Source organism: Chenopodium album, chromosome 3 (assembly GCF_948465745.1).
Source record: "Chenopodium album chromosome 3, dcCheAlbu1.1, whole genome shotgun sequence".
Classification (NCBI taxonomy): domain Eukaryota; kingdom Viridiplantae; phylum Streptophyta; class Magnoliopsida; order Caryophyllales; family Amaranthaceae; genus Chenopodium; species Chenopodium album.
Genome location: NC_137836.1, coordinates 80,377,442 through 80,395,405, shown reverse-complemented (window position 1 = coordinate 80,395,405; position 17,964 = coordinate 80,377,442). Strand labels below are relative to the sequence as shown.

The following is a 17,964-nucleotide window of genomic DNA, read 5'->3' as shown; positions in this document are numbered from 1 at the left end:
CAAATTCAGGCAATGTTGTTTCAGTTTGAGGTGTTTATATTTTCAAAGACTGAACTTACAACTAAGCTGTATTTCAGGCTGAAAGTATGCATAATGTCTAGAAAAACTGCTTGTAAATGCTTCTGTATCATCATGATTGAGATTGTACATATAATTTTTTTTTTATTATTATTATTTATTTTTCTTTAAAAGGCTAAAACCAAATTTCACAAAGAATGGTCCTTAGTAGTAATTTCTCAAAATAATTGACATTTTATTATTATTATTATTATTATTATTATTATTATTATTATTTATTTTTCTTTAAAAGGCTAAAACCAAATTTCACAAAGAATGGTCCTTAGTAGTAATTTCTCAAAATAATTGACATAGAAAGTAGGAAAGCAGAGCTAACCATGAAGAAACAAGACCAAAAACCAAAAAGGTACATGCTTTGCATATAATAAAAGCAACATTGTTCATTAGAAGTTTACATACTTCCAAACATCCAACTACAATGTGGGCATAAAAATAAACAATAGCTATCTATGTATAAGGGAAGTAGCAAAATTTAGACTACATATAGATACGGACTGTTCACAAGTCACAAGTAATCTCTTACAAGAGTTACAACACTGCATACTAAATTTCTTTGCAATTTGAAACAACCTTCACCTGCGAAATCTCCAATTTGCAACTCATTTCTTCAAAGTAAATAGGGGATTTATGGGAGCACAACAATCTTAGGCTGTTTTCTCTTAATACGACCTTCTGACTGCTGTCTTGAAGAACCATCTACCTGCATATCTGAATGTGTTTTAGAAGAATCAGCCTTCACATTTTCATCTTCATCACTGTCATCCTCATCATCGTCATCATCATCACTGCTACTTTCTGATTCTGAAGAGCTGTCATTGGTATGTAAATCTACAACTGGTTGGTTTCCGGCCATTGCAGCCTCTGCGGCTTCCATGGCCTCTGGAGTTTGAAGATCAGCAACACCCAGCATCAAATCCTACATTTTAAAGCCATTAGAGTACGCTCTGACATACTATTCCTGATGTCACCTAATATTCAATAGTAGATGTGAGAAAATTTTGCAATACCATTTCAATGTACTCTGATTCATTACCATGCAAAACTTCAATATCAAATTCCTCAGGTTTGTCCTGCAAATAAGTGTGCTCACATTAGAAATTAGGAAGTGCAGATTGAAGAGCTCAAGAATAGCTAGTTCTTTTAGTAAGGTTTGTTGATTCGTACCTTTGCATTAAGCTGTAGAGTTTTGTTAGCTTCAGAAATTACTCCTAGGAAATCCTTTACCTTACCAAGCACTGCAAATCAGTTTAGAAAGTGCAAGTATTTTTAATGTTACAAGCTCTATAGAAATTTTCAAAAAAAATTGTTACGAACTTCATGTTATTAGGAGGACAAGCTAAAATTGTGAAGTATATTATATCTACATTATAGTACAATCCTAATCCATAGTCACCAATGGAGAGTACAATGATGAAGCTAAAGCAAAACGTTTACAATTTACCGGCTTTGCTACATAAGTCATACAGCAAATATAAAAGCTTTCATCTCATTCGAACCCATTTCTATGGTCATATACATACACATTACCAGCAAAATACCACAACAAGCTAAATTCAAGCACACTCTAGAATGTGGTCTCATGCGTAAACCCGAAATGGGAAGACAGCAACAACACCTCTTCATCCAAAGAGTGAATACCAATTGTCCAATTCTACAAGTGTGTTAAGCAATTAACATCACTTTATACTCTTCACAAATGGGAAGACAGCAACACCTCTTCATCCAAAGAGTTAATACCAATTGTTCAATTCTATAGGTGTGTTAAGCAATTAACATCACTTTATACTCTTCACAAGTTTCTAACCTCAAAGTTCCCAAACATGATACACATAATCTCTCCCTTACTTTGCATCACCTCCAACAATCAACATCCAAAAAACCCACAAATTCATAACCTTTCTACAACTTCAACATAACCCAAATTACCCAATGTTCAAATTTTCCAAAATTTTAATTTCATACAAAATTTCTAAATATGAATGTATTAGGTGTTCAATCATACATGAATATCATCTTATAATAATTACTAGAAGTTTATAATAAAACTGCAATTTCAAAAAATAACCGAGTACTAAAAAAAAAAAACCTTGGCTTTTAGGGAGTGGCGCAGGGAAGGGCTTTCCTTCAGAATTTGGCTTCTCCTCTGTCGATTTCTTGCTCTTCCCACAAACAAGCAACGCTGATTCTGCTTCTCCCCCAATTATTTTACAAAACAAAGTTAATACAAAAAAATAAAGGTAGAGAGAGAAATTAAGAGAGAGAAAGATGACCTTTAAAGGAAGAAGAAGGGTCTTTGTGCTCCAATTGCAACAGCTCTTTGCTTGTCTTCTCCATCACTTTCTCTCTCTACAATTTGAACTCTTTCTGCAGGTTGAAGAAGCTGGGGTTTTCAAAGATGGGCAATGGGGTTTTCCGTAAAAAAAAAAAAAAAAAAAAAAAAAAAAAAAAAAAAAAAAAAGGCAATGGGCTTTTAATTGAGATGGAATCGGTAATTAAGAATGAGTCTGGGCGCATAGCACCTATGGGCGAGTTATGTAAATAGGAGGGTAAGGAAGTAATTTCCGCTGATTCAATTTTTGCTTCCAGAAAAAGTTGGCTTAGTGGTACATTATAATGTACCATTATACATGTATAATGTACCACTAAAGTATAATTTGTCTGAATAGTATGTTTAGTGGACTATTACGAGTGTAGTGGTACATTTTACCATCATATAATTTTCAACTTCTGGAAAAAGTTGACTCTCTAATGTTACATTATAATGTACCATTATGCATGTATAATGGTCGATTTGGCCCAAACGGGTATGATCCAAACTAAAATCCAGCCCATTTTAGGCCCATAATTAAGTCTTCTCCTAAAAAGTAAAAACTCCAATTTTACTTTCTCACTCCTCTTCACTTTCTCTCTCTAAATCCCCAAAAATGGCAGCTAAAACCCTACTCCGTTCCGGAGCTTCAATCGTAACTCGCTTCCTTAACCCAACCTTAACCCAGAAATCAACTCAGAAAACCTTATTTTCTTCTTCTGTAAACCCATCATCGAAGCTTTTGATTACCCCTCCATTATCAAATCCTCACTCCTCTCTGTATCTTCTTCAAAACGATGCCGTTTCTTCCAACAATGGTACACCTTTTTTCCTATTTTTCTCTATTATTTGATCAATTTTCAATTATATTTAAGGCCGTGTTTGGTTGATAATGAAAATGTAGGAAACGAGAAGATGGAGCAAGAAAAGAGATTGGAGATTGCAAAGATTTTGAACCCTTGTGGTCAGCCTTCCCTTGAATTCTTCTTGCCTGATGGTAATTCTATTTCACCCCCTTTTTCAAAAATTAATTTTGTTCTGCAATTTATTTGGGTTTTGATTAAAAATAATGTGCGTACATTTGATGATTAATTGATTCATTTTTTTTACTTGGTAATGGGAAATTATTGGGATTTGATTGGGTGCATAGAAAGTCGGAATAACTTATCTTGTTATCTTTGTGTGGTTGAATTTATTGAGACAATGCTGAAACTTTGAGCTGTAGTTGGCTTTTTTTGGATGATTATTTTGAAATTGAGTTGGAATCATGAAATTGTAGCTATAGCTTGCCTTTTGAGTATTGCTCGAATGCGAGGCCCTTGAGCTGTTAGAGACTTAGAGAAAGTCGAGCAATTAGAGATAATAGAGTGTTTGATTGTGGGTAAGCCAATTGGGTCTGTGAGGTTAAAGTAGGCTATCTGAACGCGTGTTGCAAGATTCAGTTTTTTTTAATGTTACAAGATTGAGCTTGCCTAGGGGTTGAGCTTTGAGGTCAGAGAGTGAGCTTCTGTAGTATATTAGCTGCGATGGGTGGATTGTATGTTGTAGAAAGCTGCTCTGCTGCTTCTTGTAATAGATGCACAATTTGTATGATAAGGCGAATGGAGCTTTGCTTTGCTTAAAAGGTCATTGCATATGTGGGAAACCAGCTATCTAATGGCTTAAAGAAAGTAGTGGAACTTGTAAGCACATATACTCCGTATCCTTTATAATGGAGGAATTCATTTAGTGACTCTTCCATCCCCCTCGGCTGTGCTTGGACCAATGAAATTACAATCACAACCAGTTCTCTATATATATGATTTCCTTGCCTGCTATCAGCATGAAGAGCAGGAAAGGATACTGACCTCAAACTGCCAAGTGAACTTTATTTCTCAAATTGAAACACGTGGGTTGTTGTATGGATAAAGAAAACATGGTTGGTGACAGTTCTACGATTATTTGCCTGTAAAGTTAGTGGAATATTGCAGTTAAAATTGTATGGAGAGTATCCTTGTGGTTCTTTCAAACATAGAAAGCTAAGCAAGTTATTTGAATTAGTTGTTGAGCTTTCTGCTGGGTTATGAACTTATGACTTCTGGCAGAGGCACAGAGCTCAGATGTGGTGCCCTGAAAAGCTAAGTGTTAGGGGACTTGCATGATTGTGTACAGTCTTTTGTATCCATTTAAGAGCTGAATAGAGTGTAGTCATGTGCTTGAATAACTTGAATTAGTAATTGAGTTTTGGCCTATATTTGACTATCAGGCGATGCTGCCCATATTTTGAGCTTAGAAATGAAGAATTTTTTGATGCATAGTATAGACGACAAGGGGCCAATGGTCTCTGTAATGTTAACCAACATACACTGTATTATTTTGGTAGCTCAATGTATTCTTGTTCCACAATGTCCTTTTCGTTTTGTGCCTGTATCATGAGGCTTTGTTCAGAAATTATGGTTAGAATTGTCGATGGTCTGTGAATAAAAAAAAAAAAAAAAAAAAAAAAAAAAAAAACTTTTTTACTACAGTTAATATTGAACTAGATACCATGAAAGTTTTCAATATTTCTGAGATGGAACAGTTAGTTGTATAGGTTGCTTTCAGCAAAAATGGAAATTAAATCTGTCTTCAGGACTTTATCTCTTTCATTCAACTTTTTCAATGCACCAAATTTTGTGTCAGGCCAAATAAAATTTAATGCGTTATCTCCTTACTTTGAGTTTGTATGTCAATTGATCAAAAATATGTAAGAATTCTAAGAAATATTACCCTTCTATATGTTTCCCTACAATTGCTTGATCTGCTGATTTTAGCTGGTTTTGATGGATGGCAGTTTGACTAACTCCCTGCTCCCGACTGTTGGATAGTGATATTATGTGCCACCTTTTTGTCTTATGAGAGTTAAGTGGCTTATCCTCAGCATCATGAGTTCATGACCGTGTGGTATACCTATTTTTGATCTGTGCAGCCGATGATTCTTCAAGCGATGCAATGATCTTATTTCCCAAGAGAACCTTCCAGCCTAGCACCCTTCGCCGGAAAAGGAATCACGGATTCTTTGCTCGGTAAGTATCACTTGTCCCTGCTTTTTAATTTTATTTTATATGTCAAAATTTATCTCTAACGAGCTGTCTGATTATGATGGAATGTTAGTTTTCTCAACTTTTATGGAACTACTAGGATATATCGGCTAAGTGTTAACCATCTTATTTCCCATTACATTATAATTATTATTAAACTACTTGCTGTTCATTATCCATGGAGTTATTTTGTCTCCTCTTCTGTCTCATATAAAGTGCATCGCTTTGTTTGTCAACTTTCTTTTGTAGCAAATTGTAAGATTTTCAGATAACCATTCTCTGATGAAATAAATTATGATTTGATCATTGACTCCCCACTTCTTTAGTCCAAGTCATGTAAGAATTTTATGCCCTTTCCTTTTTGGAGAGGAAAAGTACAATGCCTGATGGATTCAAAAATTTCATAATATGTGTGCTATAGCTTTGATTACGTGTATCAAAAAACATGCTACAGAGTTTTAGTAACTTCTCCCTAGAACTCCTTGCCAGTAAAAGCTAATTGAGATGACTAACATAAAAACAGATAGATTTGTTGCTGATTGTAGCAGGCAATGTGTGTTATTAATATACTACTTGCTACTTTGCAGCAAGGCTACAAAAGGTGGGCGGAGAGTGATTGCTCGGAGAATAGCAAAGGGACGACACAGAGTCACAGCTTAGATTTTATGTGTTGATCAGTTGTATTTGCTCTCAAGCCTTGTAAGATTAAAGCACATAAGGGAATTCCTTAATCGGGTTTGCTGGATTAGCCTTCTTTTTGTTTGGATAGTACTCTGATAGTATTATCACGATGTTTGATATTTTTTACAATCAAACCGAGCTTTGCTGGTTTATATAAACAGTTAGATTTATTTAATTTTCTTTTAGAATTCAAGTGGAGAAAATAATAAGTTGAATTGTATGTTGTACTCCGTACTTTACTAAGAGTATCGATATCAATATCAATGGGTGGTGACTGGTGAATACTGAATAGCAGGAATTTAACTGAAGCTTATAGCTGCTTGAGTACCTGATCCATAATTCGGGCATATATAGATGATTAAACATCAATTCCCTCTTAGAATTCAACCTCTATACCACTGCCTAAGTATAACATATCGTACAAATGTACAATATAATACGGAGTACTACGTAAACTGGAGTATCATAGGATTCATGACTTTATAAACAGTTTCATCAAAATTTAATTAAAAAAACAAATCTCTATTAGCCTCTCTAAAAACGTGATACATCTTAACTTTTTTTAAACGTCAATTATTTGCCAAAAATCATTGATGCCAAAGACTTCTATGACATTCTTTTGAAGAAGATACTTCTATGACATTCTTGGTAAGAAAACTTATAGACTTCTGTTATTCTGTAACTATAGTAACCTAATCTTTTGAATTTTAAATCATATTCTAAATTCTAATGGTGTACTTATTTTGCTTTGATATTCTCCGTTAGTTTCACTTGTTTATGATGATGATATGACTAATGAAGGTCAACTAACAAAAGATAATTTGTTTATAATATATATACTGTACAACAGAAGCCTTCTTAGCTCAGTGGTAGAGCGCGTGGCTTTTAACCACGTGGTCGTGGGTTCGATCCCCACAGACGGCGTTTTTTTTGCGTTTGTAATGTTTTACAGTAAAAAAGTGTTACATTGGATTAAAAACATACCGAACAGTAAATATGCACACCGAACATCATACCCATAATTCCCAAAGTCAATATCCCTGATTTAGTGGAATAAAGTGATTGGCTTTACCTGTCTCATCATCATCATCATCATCATTCCTGCTTTGCGACGTAATGAGGAGGACATCATGCTACTGAGAAATACTCGGTATATAAAAAGACTCAGGTACGACTTAACTTTTTTATCCAAGAGAGATTTTTGAATGGTTAGGGAGTAGGATCAAATTTTTTTAACTGTAATTTAGAAAAGAAAAAAAAAATAATAAAATTGGGCGAGAGTGGCAATAGAGTTATTGTCACCCAAGAATATATATTTTTTCTTCTCATTTCGATAATTGTTGCTCATTTAGTTTATTTATGAGTAAAATAACTTAAAATACCCTTGAGTGTACTAGAATTTGTTAAATATACCCGGGTGTACAATACACCCGAGTAATTTGCTTATTAATTTTTGCTCATTTGATTAATGAGCAAATTTTTTTGCTCTTTAATAAAACTAGGTTAAGTCCCGTGCCATGTACGGGAATTTTTAATACTTAATACTTATCATTAGTTTAACACTATTATTTAATTATAAAAAATCTAATTAAAAATTTATCACACTAAAGAAAACAGAGACAATAATATAAGCATGACTAATAAAAATAACTATGAATTACATTACAAAGTTATAAACTATTATTGCATATTATTGTATAAAAAAATAATATCTTCGTTTAAATGTGTACAAATAGAATATACTTATCAAATAGGAAATGAAATATTATTGCATAGTTTGTATTAAAAACTTCTCTTGAAGCTTTGGCCAAAAAAATAAAAAAAAAATAAAAACTTTTGGAGGGAAAATTTTTAACCTGGAGATGACATGTGTCATTCCTGGTTTCGCCTTTAGTATAAAGTTATAGATAGATAATATATGCACAACTAATAAAAATAACTATGAATTACATTACAAAGTTATAAACTATTATTGCATATTATTGTATATAAAAAATAATATCTTTGTTTAAATGTGTACAAATATAATATACTTATCAAATAGGAAATGAAATATTGTTGCATAATTTGTATTAAAAACTTCTCTAAGAAGCTTTGGCCAAAAAAATAAAAACTTTTGGAAGGAAAATTTTTAACCTGGAGATGACATGTGTCATTCCTGGTTTCGCCTTTAGTATAAAGTTATAGATGAGCAAAATTTAATGAGTAAATATGCGGTGTACATAACAGGCTCTCTAAATGTACCATGCATCTATGTGTATATAAAAAAATTCAATGAAAAGACTATGTATATCATCAACAAAAACATACTAGTATATGATATGAAATGATCTAACACTACCAATTATTTGGCACATAAAAAAAACTATCTTACTAACATTTTATCATACATAAGACTAACACATTATTATTTCATTATCTTCAATGAGACTATAACTATTATTTAAGTGTTAGCTAGGGTTGGGAGAAGGAGTACATAGGTTAATTCCTCAATTTTGCAACAATTGGAAGCCTGAGTTTAACAAATAGTTCAACAGCGTGCTGAATTACTGATGATAATAAGTAAATTTTGAATTAATATCAACTAAACACTACCTATGTCCCCCAAAATATTAAATAATGTCTTACTTTATTGATTTTTGAATTATTTTATTGATATATTTCACACCATGTAACTGTTCCCTTCAAGTTTTTCATAAAGAATAATTATTAGTTTGATTAAAAGTCAATTGCTCCCAAAAGGAAGAATTAGATGTTCTGGATTAGCACTAATGATAAAGGTTATGATATGATACTATTATCATAATTAACCAGCTTTTATTAAATAATAAGTTTAGATGATCAACTTTCATACACGTACTTGTATGTAATCCAACCCCGTCAAGAAAGAAGGCAATCTTTTTAAAACAGTGGGAGGTATCACAATTATATGTTTTTCCAAAAGTGATAATTTCGTCATGGTTTTTGTAGGGTTTTTTTTACAGATCAAGCAATTAATTTCATTGAACAATCATAGTTCTATAGCTAATATATAAAGTATAATATTTACGATTATTATATACATAACATATAGTTTCTGACACATTAACTACTAGGGTCTATTCACTTCAACTTAATTTCAGTTCAGTTTAGTTCATTTCAATTCAGTTCAGCTCCAATCAGTTCAGTTCAGTTCAGTTCAGTTCAGCTTCGATCCAATCAGTTCAGTTCAGTTCAGCTCCAAATTTCATTCTCTCATAAAATATTCATTTTAGCTCAGTTCAATTTAGTTCAGTTCAGCTCCAATTAGTTTAGTTTAGTTTAGTTCAATTCAGTTCAATTCAACTCCAATCAGTTCAGTTTATGTGAACAAGCCTCTAGAATACTACGTACTTTTGTCGAATGGGACCAATGTGTTAAGACAACTAATTAGAGGTAACATAGTATAGGTTAAGTTAGTATTCTTGGAATCCATTTATAGTCAAGGGATATTAAAGAAAATTTAACATTATAATATTGAAAATTGTGGAATAATAGCATGGCTGCCTATGTACGAACGATGAGAGCAAGTATTTCTTTGGTTCAAAGTGTAATTGTCTTTCGTTGTACTCAGTACTTCATCTAGCTAAGCTAGTTCAATTCCCTCTAACCCGAAAAAAAAAAAAAAAAAAAAATTGCATGACAACGTACCCTTCTTTCTCTAATAATAAGATAAAATATTATTGCCAAATATTACTGCACCTATGATGAACTCCATGTTTTTTCTGTCCATCATTGTACGTAGATCGACACACATCCTTATAACACTTCATATGCTCTTAAGTTCCTTATCAATTACGTAGTATTACAAAGTAGTAAGTAACATACGATATTTGTATAAAGATTATTTCTCATTTGGAATATTGTTTGGTTATCATTACATACAATGATACAAACATACCTATCTATGTATATGATACATCACCTTCACTTATTTAATTTGAACTATACACTACAAATTAAAAAAATGAAAGAATAATTTACAGCTGTCTAAGGTAATATTTTGGCTCAAAGATCATAGAGTTGACTTATGAGAATCAAATATTATCTGTGAACAATTTTGTACTGTTGAGATTTTCTGGGGTACTGTGGGGTAAACAGCAGGTAAAGTAATTAATAGAACAAGTACTTGATACACTAAGAGACATTTAAGTACCTAAATTAGAAATCTAATTTTGACAGAAAAATAACCGATTCATATTATTTAATTATACATATTAACATATTTATATTCTTATATAGTATTCAATATTCATGCATGTAGGTCCAAATTTCATTTTAATGGTAAACATGTGAGTGCATATCCTATATTTCTTCCTTGAGACCCTGAACTAGAAATATTTAGGTTTCCTTCTGATGGAAAATTAATTGGAAAAAAACCAGCAAATACTGATTAATACAGTGCTCATTATTGTATATATGAAGCTTATTTAAAAACGTTCATTATTATTATATATAGTCCAAATTTACATTTATAAAGGTACTAAGAAATAAATGTTATAAAAGCCTAAGTTTTGCCATAATCAGGCATTCCAACAGCTAGGAGTGCTAGGGTTCACAACAACTTGGCTGCCATCACATGGTAATGATGATGGTGGCGGTCGTGGTGGCGATGATGAGGATGATGATGAGGATGGTATCATGACATGATCATCCATACGAGCATAATTATTATTATTATAGTACTCATCAAATTGTGGTTTAGAAATAACATCTATAAGGGAGCTATAATTGTTATGATGATGAGATGGTGATGAGGATGACATGGTTTCTAATTTTGGCATGGTTGGGAATACTCCGGCCATCATCATCGACGTCGTTGTTGTTAGCTTCATCTTCATGGTTGCCTCATCATCATCATCATAAGGTGGTGGTGCATAAATTGATGATTGTGGACATGAGTAATCTAGCTCTGGGTTAACAATTTGGTGTTGATTTTGATTAATACCAACTTCATTAATCAAGTGTTGAAAGCTTAATGATAATGATGATGATGATAATGTAGGATTGTCATAAGAAATAATGGGTGGAATTGAATTATGAGGGGTAGCTTGGGTAAGGATGAGATCATTATTTGGATAATCATATATATTAGAAAGCAAATTAGGGCTAAGAGAAGGATAAAAGGTGGTAAATCCTCCTCCAATATCATGATTATTATTATTATCATGAGCTAATAAGCTATTTGAGGAATTGGTGGTAGGAAGATAATTAACATAAAGATCATCAGTGATGGTATTAGGGATGGAGCCCATGGAGGTCGTCGTAGCGGCCATGGTGGTAGCAACTTGAGAGAAAAGTTTTTTCTTAATGCTTGAATTCCAAAAATTCTTCACTTCGTTGTCTGTTCTTCCTGGTAAATACTTAGCTATTTGAGACCATCTACACATTAAAAAAAAAAAAAATCATAAAGAAGAAATGATAGGTGTAATTAGTTCGTATTCATATATAATATGATCATTAATACTGTATGTTAATAATCAAACATCATGCTTAAAGATGACAAGATGTATATATTTATATTTACTAATTCATATTACACCATCAAGAAAATTAAAGATTTCTAACATTGTTCAAATAAATTACACTGTTTTGTAAAATTATGAAAGCAATTCAAATTACATTATCAAGACCACTATATATATATGTACTATATAAATGTGAACAGATGAAATATGTTACTTGTTTTCAACGGTCAATCCAAAAAAGGGGGGAAAAGAAGAAAGAAAAGGGGGAGAAAGAAGAAGAACCTGTTGCCTAGAATTCTGTGGAGGTCAATGATGAGAGCAGCTTCTTGTTGAGAAAAACTCCCACGTTTCAAGTCAGGTCTCAAGTAATTTATCCATCTTAATCTGCAACTTTTTCCACATCTTTGTAAACCTAAAAAATGTATAACAAAAATTTGTTTATGAAAGACGACGCAATTAAAACTAAATCAGTATAGATCATATATACTACCTCCATTACATATTATTATTTGCAACGATTATACATAAATTAGAGAGGAAAAATGTCTAATCGTTGCAAATAATGTGTAACGGAGGTAGTATATACATAGAGAGAAGGGATACGGATTTTGGGGCTAGTATTCCAAAAGACGCGAAATTAAAAATGAAAGAAAGAGGGAGAAGAACCACTAACCAGCAAGTCTAGGGACAGAGCTCCAGCAGCCATGACCGTAGGTGGTAAGGTAGTTGATGAGCTTCTCATCTTCTTCAGGAGACCATAACCCTCTTTTCACCTTTTGCTTGTTGCAGCATGTGTGATGCCCCATTAATTAATTCCTAATTATCCCTTAATTAGCTTCTTCTCAAATTAATTATTAGGATAACTTTTATTGTGCTAGCACTATAATTACTATATTAGTACTTTCTTATTTATTACATACTTACATAGAATGTGTTTTGAAAGAAGAAATAAGGAAACAAAGTTGTATTTTTAATTATTTTTTTTCAATGCAAGGCTTGGTTTAGAGAGAGAAGGGAATGGACGTTTTTTTTTGTGTTGAAATTTAGATATATAAAAGCTTTTTTTGGAGGGGAGGAAGTGGACTAGAGGAGAGGGGAAGAAGTGCGTGGATTTTAAGGGTAAGGGACTAAGGGATGAAGAGGTAGGTGTTACAACTATGATTAACGTTTTTTGTTTTTATTCACATGAAATTCACCCTAAACATTATGGAATTCATACCAAGTATACAAATAGTAGAGTTTTTGGAAACTTTTTTTCTTTTCTTTTTTTTTTTTTTTTGAGACACAAGAGTTATTGGAACTTCATAGAATTGGACCTTGTATATTTCTTGAAGCTATTTTTTGAGGTGAAAATGAGTTAATCAAAGCTTGATCTTTTTATCAAATAACACTTCCTAGATTAAAAAAAAAAAAAAAAAAAAAAAAAAAAAAAAAAAAAGAATATTGCTATTAATGGAACTCATTAGGGTCTATTGATTTCTAAGAAAAAATTGATTAAATAGAAACTTAATATGTGTATAGGAAATATAAATTCATAGGATTCCTCTGTTTAATTGTTTCAAATGAAGTTATTTAGGGTCTGTTCACATTTACTGAACTGAACTGAACTGAATGGAGCTGAACTAAACTGAACTGAACTGATTGGAGCTGAACGGAAGTGAAATGAATATTTTATGAGAGAGGGAATTTAGGAGCTGGACCGAACTAAACTGAACTGAACTGAACTTATTGGAGCTGAACTAAACTGAATTGATTAGAGCTGAACTGAACTGAAATTAAGTAAATGTGAACAAGCCCTTAAATGTTCTTGGCTTGTATGAAGTAGTTTATTATTTCGTATATTATCAACCATGAGAGGTCAAAATTAATGGGAAAAAAAGGCGGTTTGGGCCGGGGGTGGGAAACTAGTTAATTGATCTCATCAGTAATTAAAGTTGGGTAATGGCCAAACTACACCGGATTGTATCAACAAGCCTTGCTCAAATGAGTCTTGTCTAAAACGAGTCAAGAAACAATCATGTCATGTCAAACTTATACATACTAATCTTTCAAATGAGGCTCGTGCACTATGACTTTGTTAGATTTTTTGTATATTGATTACATCGAGCAATTAGGATAATACATAGGATTTACAAGAGATCAGATACGAATACGGGCCGGTAAAAGTACAAGTACAAAAAAAAAAAAAAAAATTGTCAATCCCAAATTAAAGGACACTAATAGTACATTAGTACTAAACCTCTGTATAAAGAGGAGGGAATATTAAATATTTGGTAATAATTAGAAAAATATATAGAGATGAATAAACCCTATTTACGCATGTCACACATACAGTGAAAGGAAGGGCCCATGTGGCTTTTGGAAGGGGAACAGTTCGCTAAAAGGAATTGCTAGAAATTCAGTTTAATCTTTAACCTATGGCTTCCTTATTATAATTTATCTTTATTTGGACTACTTAATTCTATAGTTGATCAGTTTCATATATCAGAAACTCTAAAAGTTTAATTTGATCATTTAATTTATGGACTGTCTTCTTACAACACCCCTACTCATTCATTGTCAAGTTAATAAGGATGATCTATGAGAACGAGAGTTGTAATTTCATTTTGTGATTGATGACAGCTTGATAGATAATAGTGCTGCTGGGCTCAAATTTGGGCATATGGAGTTATGAATGCCATAATAGCTAATTTAACATTCCTTAACAATGAAAATTGACAACTAAAAGCCAAAAAATTAAGGATAAAGTTGTAAGAGGAGATACCAATAATTGGTACAGTGCCGATATCTATTGGTTCACAGACTAAACGGGTACGGGTTTGTAATCATAAAACTCATATCGATGAGATCTCTTAACGACATAGATATCAGCCTCTTGAATATTATTAGCACATGGCGTTGATTAATCAACACTTGGCATAAAATGGTTTGCATGGCATGCAACCACTTGACAATTGAAGTCATTATAAATATGTGAGTTTATCCTAATTAAAAGGTAGCATTTATTACTCTCTCTCTCTTTTTCTTTCTCTTCATATCATCTCTTCTTTATTTTAAACACTTTCTAACTTTATCATCGGAGTGGTCATCCCCAGATTCACCCCGGGGTTAGCTAATCCTCATTTCCTGTGTAGGTGCTTAGCTGGACGATAGGGTCTTTACGGATCTCGGATACGGGCTGTCGGATCCCAACAGGAACAAAATTACAAGCTAAGCCATTAGTCATATAGGTGGAGATAAGAGTAGGAATGGTAGTTGTAAATTTGTAATTGCGAATTTTCATTGTCACTCTCATCTTCCTTTCTTGAAACATTATGATTATCTTACTAATCATTATTATTACTATGAAAAAAGTGCAATTTACGCCATAATTGATCTCTTCTGCGCCACCAAAATTTGATTTGCACGCAACAACATATTTTTCCATGCAAAAATCGTGCAGCCCAAACTGTAGGAATCTTGTACTTACTCCCAATGTTTGCGTTGACTCTTGTTTTTATGTTCAATAGTCACTATATGATTTTTATTACTCTCCATCTCATTTTTGCTCCACTTGCACAAAATGATCTTACAGAAGTGGGTCAAACGGAGTAAGTAAAATGAGATTCTAGGAGTAACAAATTTCAATTTCAACAGATGTAGTTTTTATGTGTTGTGTCACGTCGTGTTAGTTAGCTCCTTATACAATTTTATATACAAATTAATCAAAACTAAGCTAGCTAACATGCATCCAAGCAAGTCTATTGTGCTCGTTCCAAATTTATAGGCCGGATTTTAGAAATAATTTTCATGCATAGCTCATAACGTTAACGCACAATCATGTCATCGTATTGAATTTGTTGCGGGATTGTACCAAATCAGGTCATTTTCGTGCCATGTTAGACCAATGTTCGTACCTCCCAATCGTGCCATGACCATCTCAAAGTATAAGTAAAGAGGTGGAAAGAAGTCATCATCTTTTGTACTGTGTGATTAATGGAACAAATTCAAAGTTTCTCATGTAAAGTGAGAAACCTTTGGCGTGTAACACTTTTATTTTTATTTGACCTTTGTCGTGTATTATTTATTATTCTACTATTAAAACAAAAAGTATTAGGGTATCGTATATTTTACTTTTGGAAAATAAACATTATTAGTAACCTATAGTAGTAGTTATAAAATAATTAATTAGAATAATATGATAACAATTTTTTTTTTTTTTTTTTTTTTTTTTGAAATTATGATTAGCCATGATTTATTTAGCTAGTAATATCAAGAATATGGCCTGGCTAGCTCAATATTAAAGCAGTGTCAACCAATAACAACAAAGAATAACAGTATTAATCATGCAATAAACAGTTCTAAATAATTATTAGCATTATTACACTTATAATTACTTTATAATTTGACCAAATAACCTTTGCATTGATATAATAATTGAGATAATGCGTTAATAATAAACGTTTTTTTTTTCTTTGGTAAAATGATCAATATGATATTATGATCAACAAAAAATAACCTGACTAGATCAAAGCATACTAAAAAGAAGTACTCCATATATGTTATACAAAGTGGGGCCCATAAAAATTCTGGATCAAGGAGTTAGTTTATATAGCAAGAACTTTTTGCTGATTATAAGCTTAAATTGGAAGGAAAAATAATGGACCAAATGAGATTTCTTAGAATAAATGTAAGCACATGCAACAATTAATGTGTGCAGGACTCTTTGCTTCATTTTGTTGTGTCACTATGGGACACTGATTTTAACACTCTTGTTTCTTTTCCCACTTTATATACCAAGCTTTAGTTTAGCTTGTTTCACTCTTGTTAATACTAGCTATTAGACTGTGAATGCTAGCTTCTTATTCACATTGAATTAATAAAATGCCTTCATCTAGATATGTTCATCAAATATATTATTTATATATCAAAATAATAATCAGATCATATACCAATATGTAAAATATCCTTTTGGATAGAAGCCATTATTATATTTATTTTTATTATTCAATATTAGTAAGAGTTAAAGATTACAACCGTCACAATCCGGCCCATTAACTACTTGTCCACGCATTCTAATGTATTTTATGGATTAGAGAGTATAAATCTCTCTAGTCAATTAGAAATTAACCACAAAGGTTAATTTAAAATTGTCGTCTTCAATTGGTACTTCTTTATTTAATTAGTCATGATTTTCGTTAGCTGGTTGCATGGTTGTGTGGTTCATCGCCCTCGATGAAACATTCAAACAATGTTATTGTACAACTTATCAAAAATATTAAGTCCAAGTAGCATAAAGTCCCATGCAATATCCAATTGGATAACTGCCAAAAAGAGGTTGTTTATAACTGATTGCAATATACATTTCTTTCATAATATTTTTACACCAAATCAACAAATTTGTCACTAGCTAGGTTCCAAAATGTCTTTAAAGTAAGATTGACGTTTTAACCAATTAATATTGAGTTATCCACACTGTTCAATGATCCTAGTAGAATTCAGTTACTAAAAATCTCATGCTTAATTATATTGAGACTACTTCGATCATTTACAATTTGATTGACAAAAAAATTCTAAATTATTGATGGTTCTAAATTGACAAAAAGTATATTGTACATTTTTGGTGGTTCTGATGTCAATTATAGAGTTATAGTTTATAATCAATTTAAGTACGTCTTGCTACGCTATTTAAGCGGGGGTTGTAGCCCTTCGTAATGGAACACTTTGCACGTTTGCAGTGTTAGAAGTTTAAAATAGTTTATAATTTCTTTTGTTCACATTATAATTTGATTGATAGTTGCACTTATTTATTGATTACAAACTTTTGCAGTCCAAACATTGTCCTTTAAACATTTGAAAAAAAAAAAACCTCTAATGAAGGGGCTTACTTTTCCTTTTAAAAGAGATAGATTTAATAACTCTGCATGCAATTCTGCATTATTTGACTAATTTCCTAGTTATCAGAAAGTTAAATACCCCACCCAATTAAAGTATCTCCTTCAAAGGTCTTGCTTGCAAGTCACAAAAAATGAAATAAAAAAAGTTATATATAAGTCGTCATATGTCTGTTTATTAGGGGTTTAGGGTTTTGGTTTTCAATTTAGGGTTTTAGAAGGGTTTAGGGTTAGGGTTTAGGGGTTTGGGGGTTTCGAGGTTTAGGGTTTAGGGTTTTTGAAATTACCCCTGAGATATTTCTTTGAAAAAAAAAATAAATAATAAAAATCTGTTTTCTCTGTTAAAAAAACATAAATTATTATTTGGGAAACCACCATGCGCAGCTACTTGCAATTTTTTGAAGTTGCAATGGAGTACAGTTGATGAAAACTTGAATTTTCATATATATATATATATATATATATATATATATATATAT

General features: G+C 32.1%; 3 protein-coding genes and 1 non-coding gene across 4 annotated transcripts; 2 read left to right on the top strand and 2 right to left on the bottom strand.

The window, feature by feature from the left end:
- Positions 1 to 403: 403 nt before the first annotated feature.
- LOC145618961 (uncharacterized) lies at positions 404 to 2,508 on the bottom strand. The gene is made up of 5 exons (XM_081673571.1): positions 2,349 to 2,508; positions 2,165 to 2,263; positions 1,243 to 1,313; positions 1,086 to 1,148; positions 404 to 994 (listed from the first exon to the last, which is right to left on the bottom strand). The coding sequence occupies exons 1-5, from the start codon at positions 2,410 to 2,412 to the stop codon at positions 704 to 706; spliced, it is 588 nt and encodes a 195-aa protein (XP_081529697.1). The 5' UTR covers positions 2,413 to 2,508; the 3' UTR covers positions 404 to 703.
- A 444-nt stretch (positions 2,509 to 2,952) lies between these two features.
- LOC145618954 (uncharacterized) lies at positions 2,953 to 6,357 on the top strand. Its single transcript, XM_081673563.1, has 4 exons — positions 2,953 to 3,204; positions 3,291 to 3,383; positions 5,334 to 5,430; positions 6,033 to 6,357. The coding sequence occupies exons 1-4, from the start codon at positions 3,003 to 3,005 to the stop codon at positions 6,103 to 6,105; spliced, it is 465 nt and encodes a 154-aa protein (XP_081529689.1). The 5' UTR covers positions 2,953 to 3,002; the 3' UTR covers positions 6,106 to 6,357.
- Positions 6,358 to 6,978: 621 nt separating this feature from the next.
- On the top strand, positions 6,979 to 7,050 carry TRNAK-UUU (transfer RNA lysine (anticodon UUU)). Its single transcript has one exon. It is a non-coding gene; the product is annotated as a tRNA-Lys (tRNA).
- A 3,617-nt stretch (positions 7,051 to 10,667) lies between these two features.
- Positions 10,668 to 12,619, bottom strand: LOC145625486 (uncharacterized). The gene is made up of 3 exons (XM_081678513.1): positions 12,286 to 12,619; positions 11,895 to 12,024; positions 10,668 to 11,526 (listed from the first exon to the last, which is right to left on the bottom strand). Exons 1-3 carry the CDS (start codon positions 12,416 to 12,418, stop codon positions 10,668 to 10,670), a joined length of 1,122 nt encoding a protein of 373 aa, XP_081534639.1. The 5' UTR covers positions 12,419 to 12,619.
- Between the last annotated feature and the right edge of the window lie 5,345 nt (positions 12,620 to 17,964).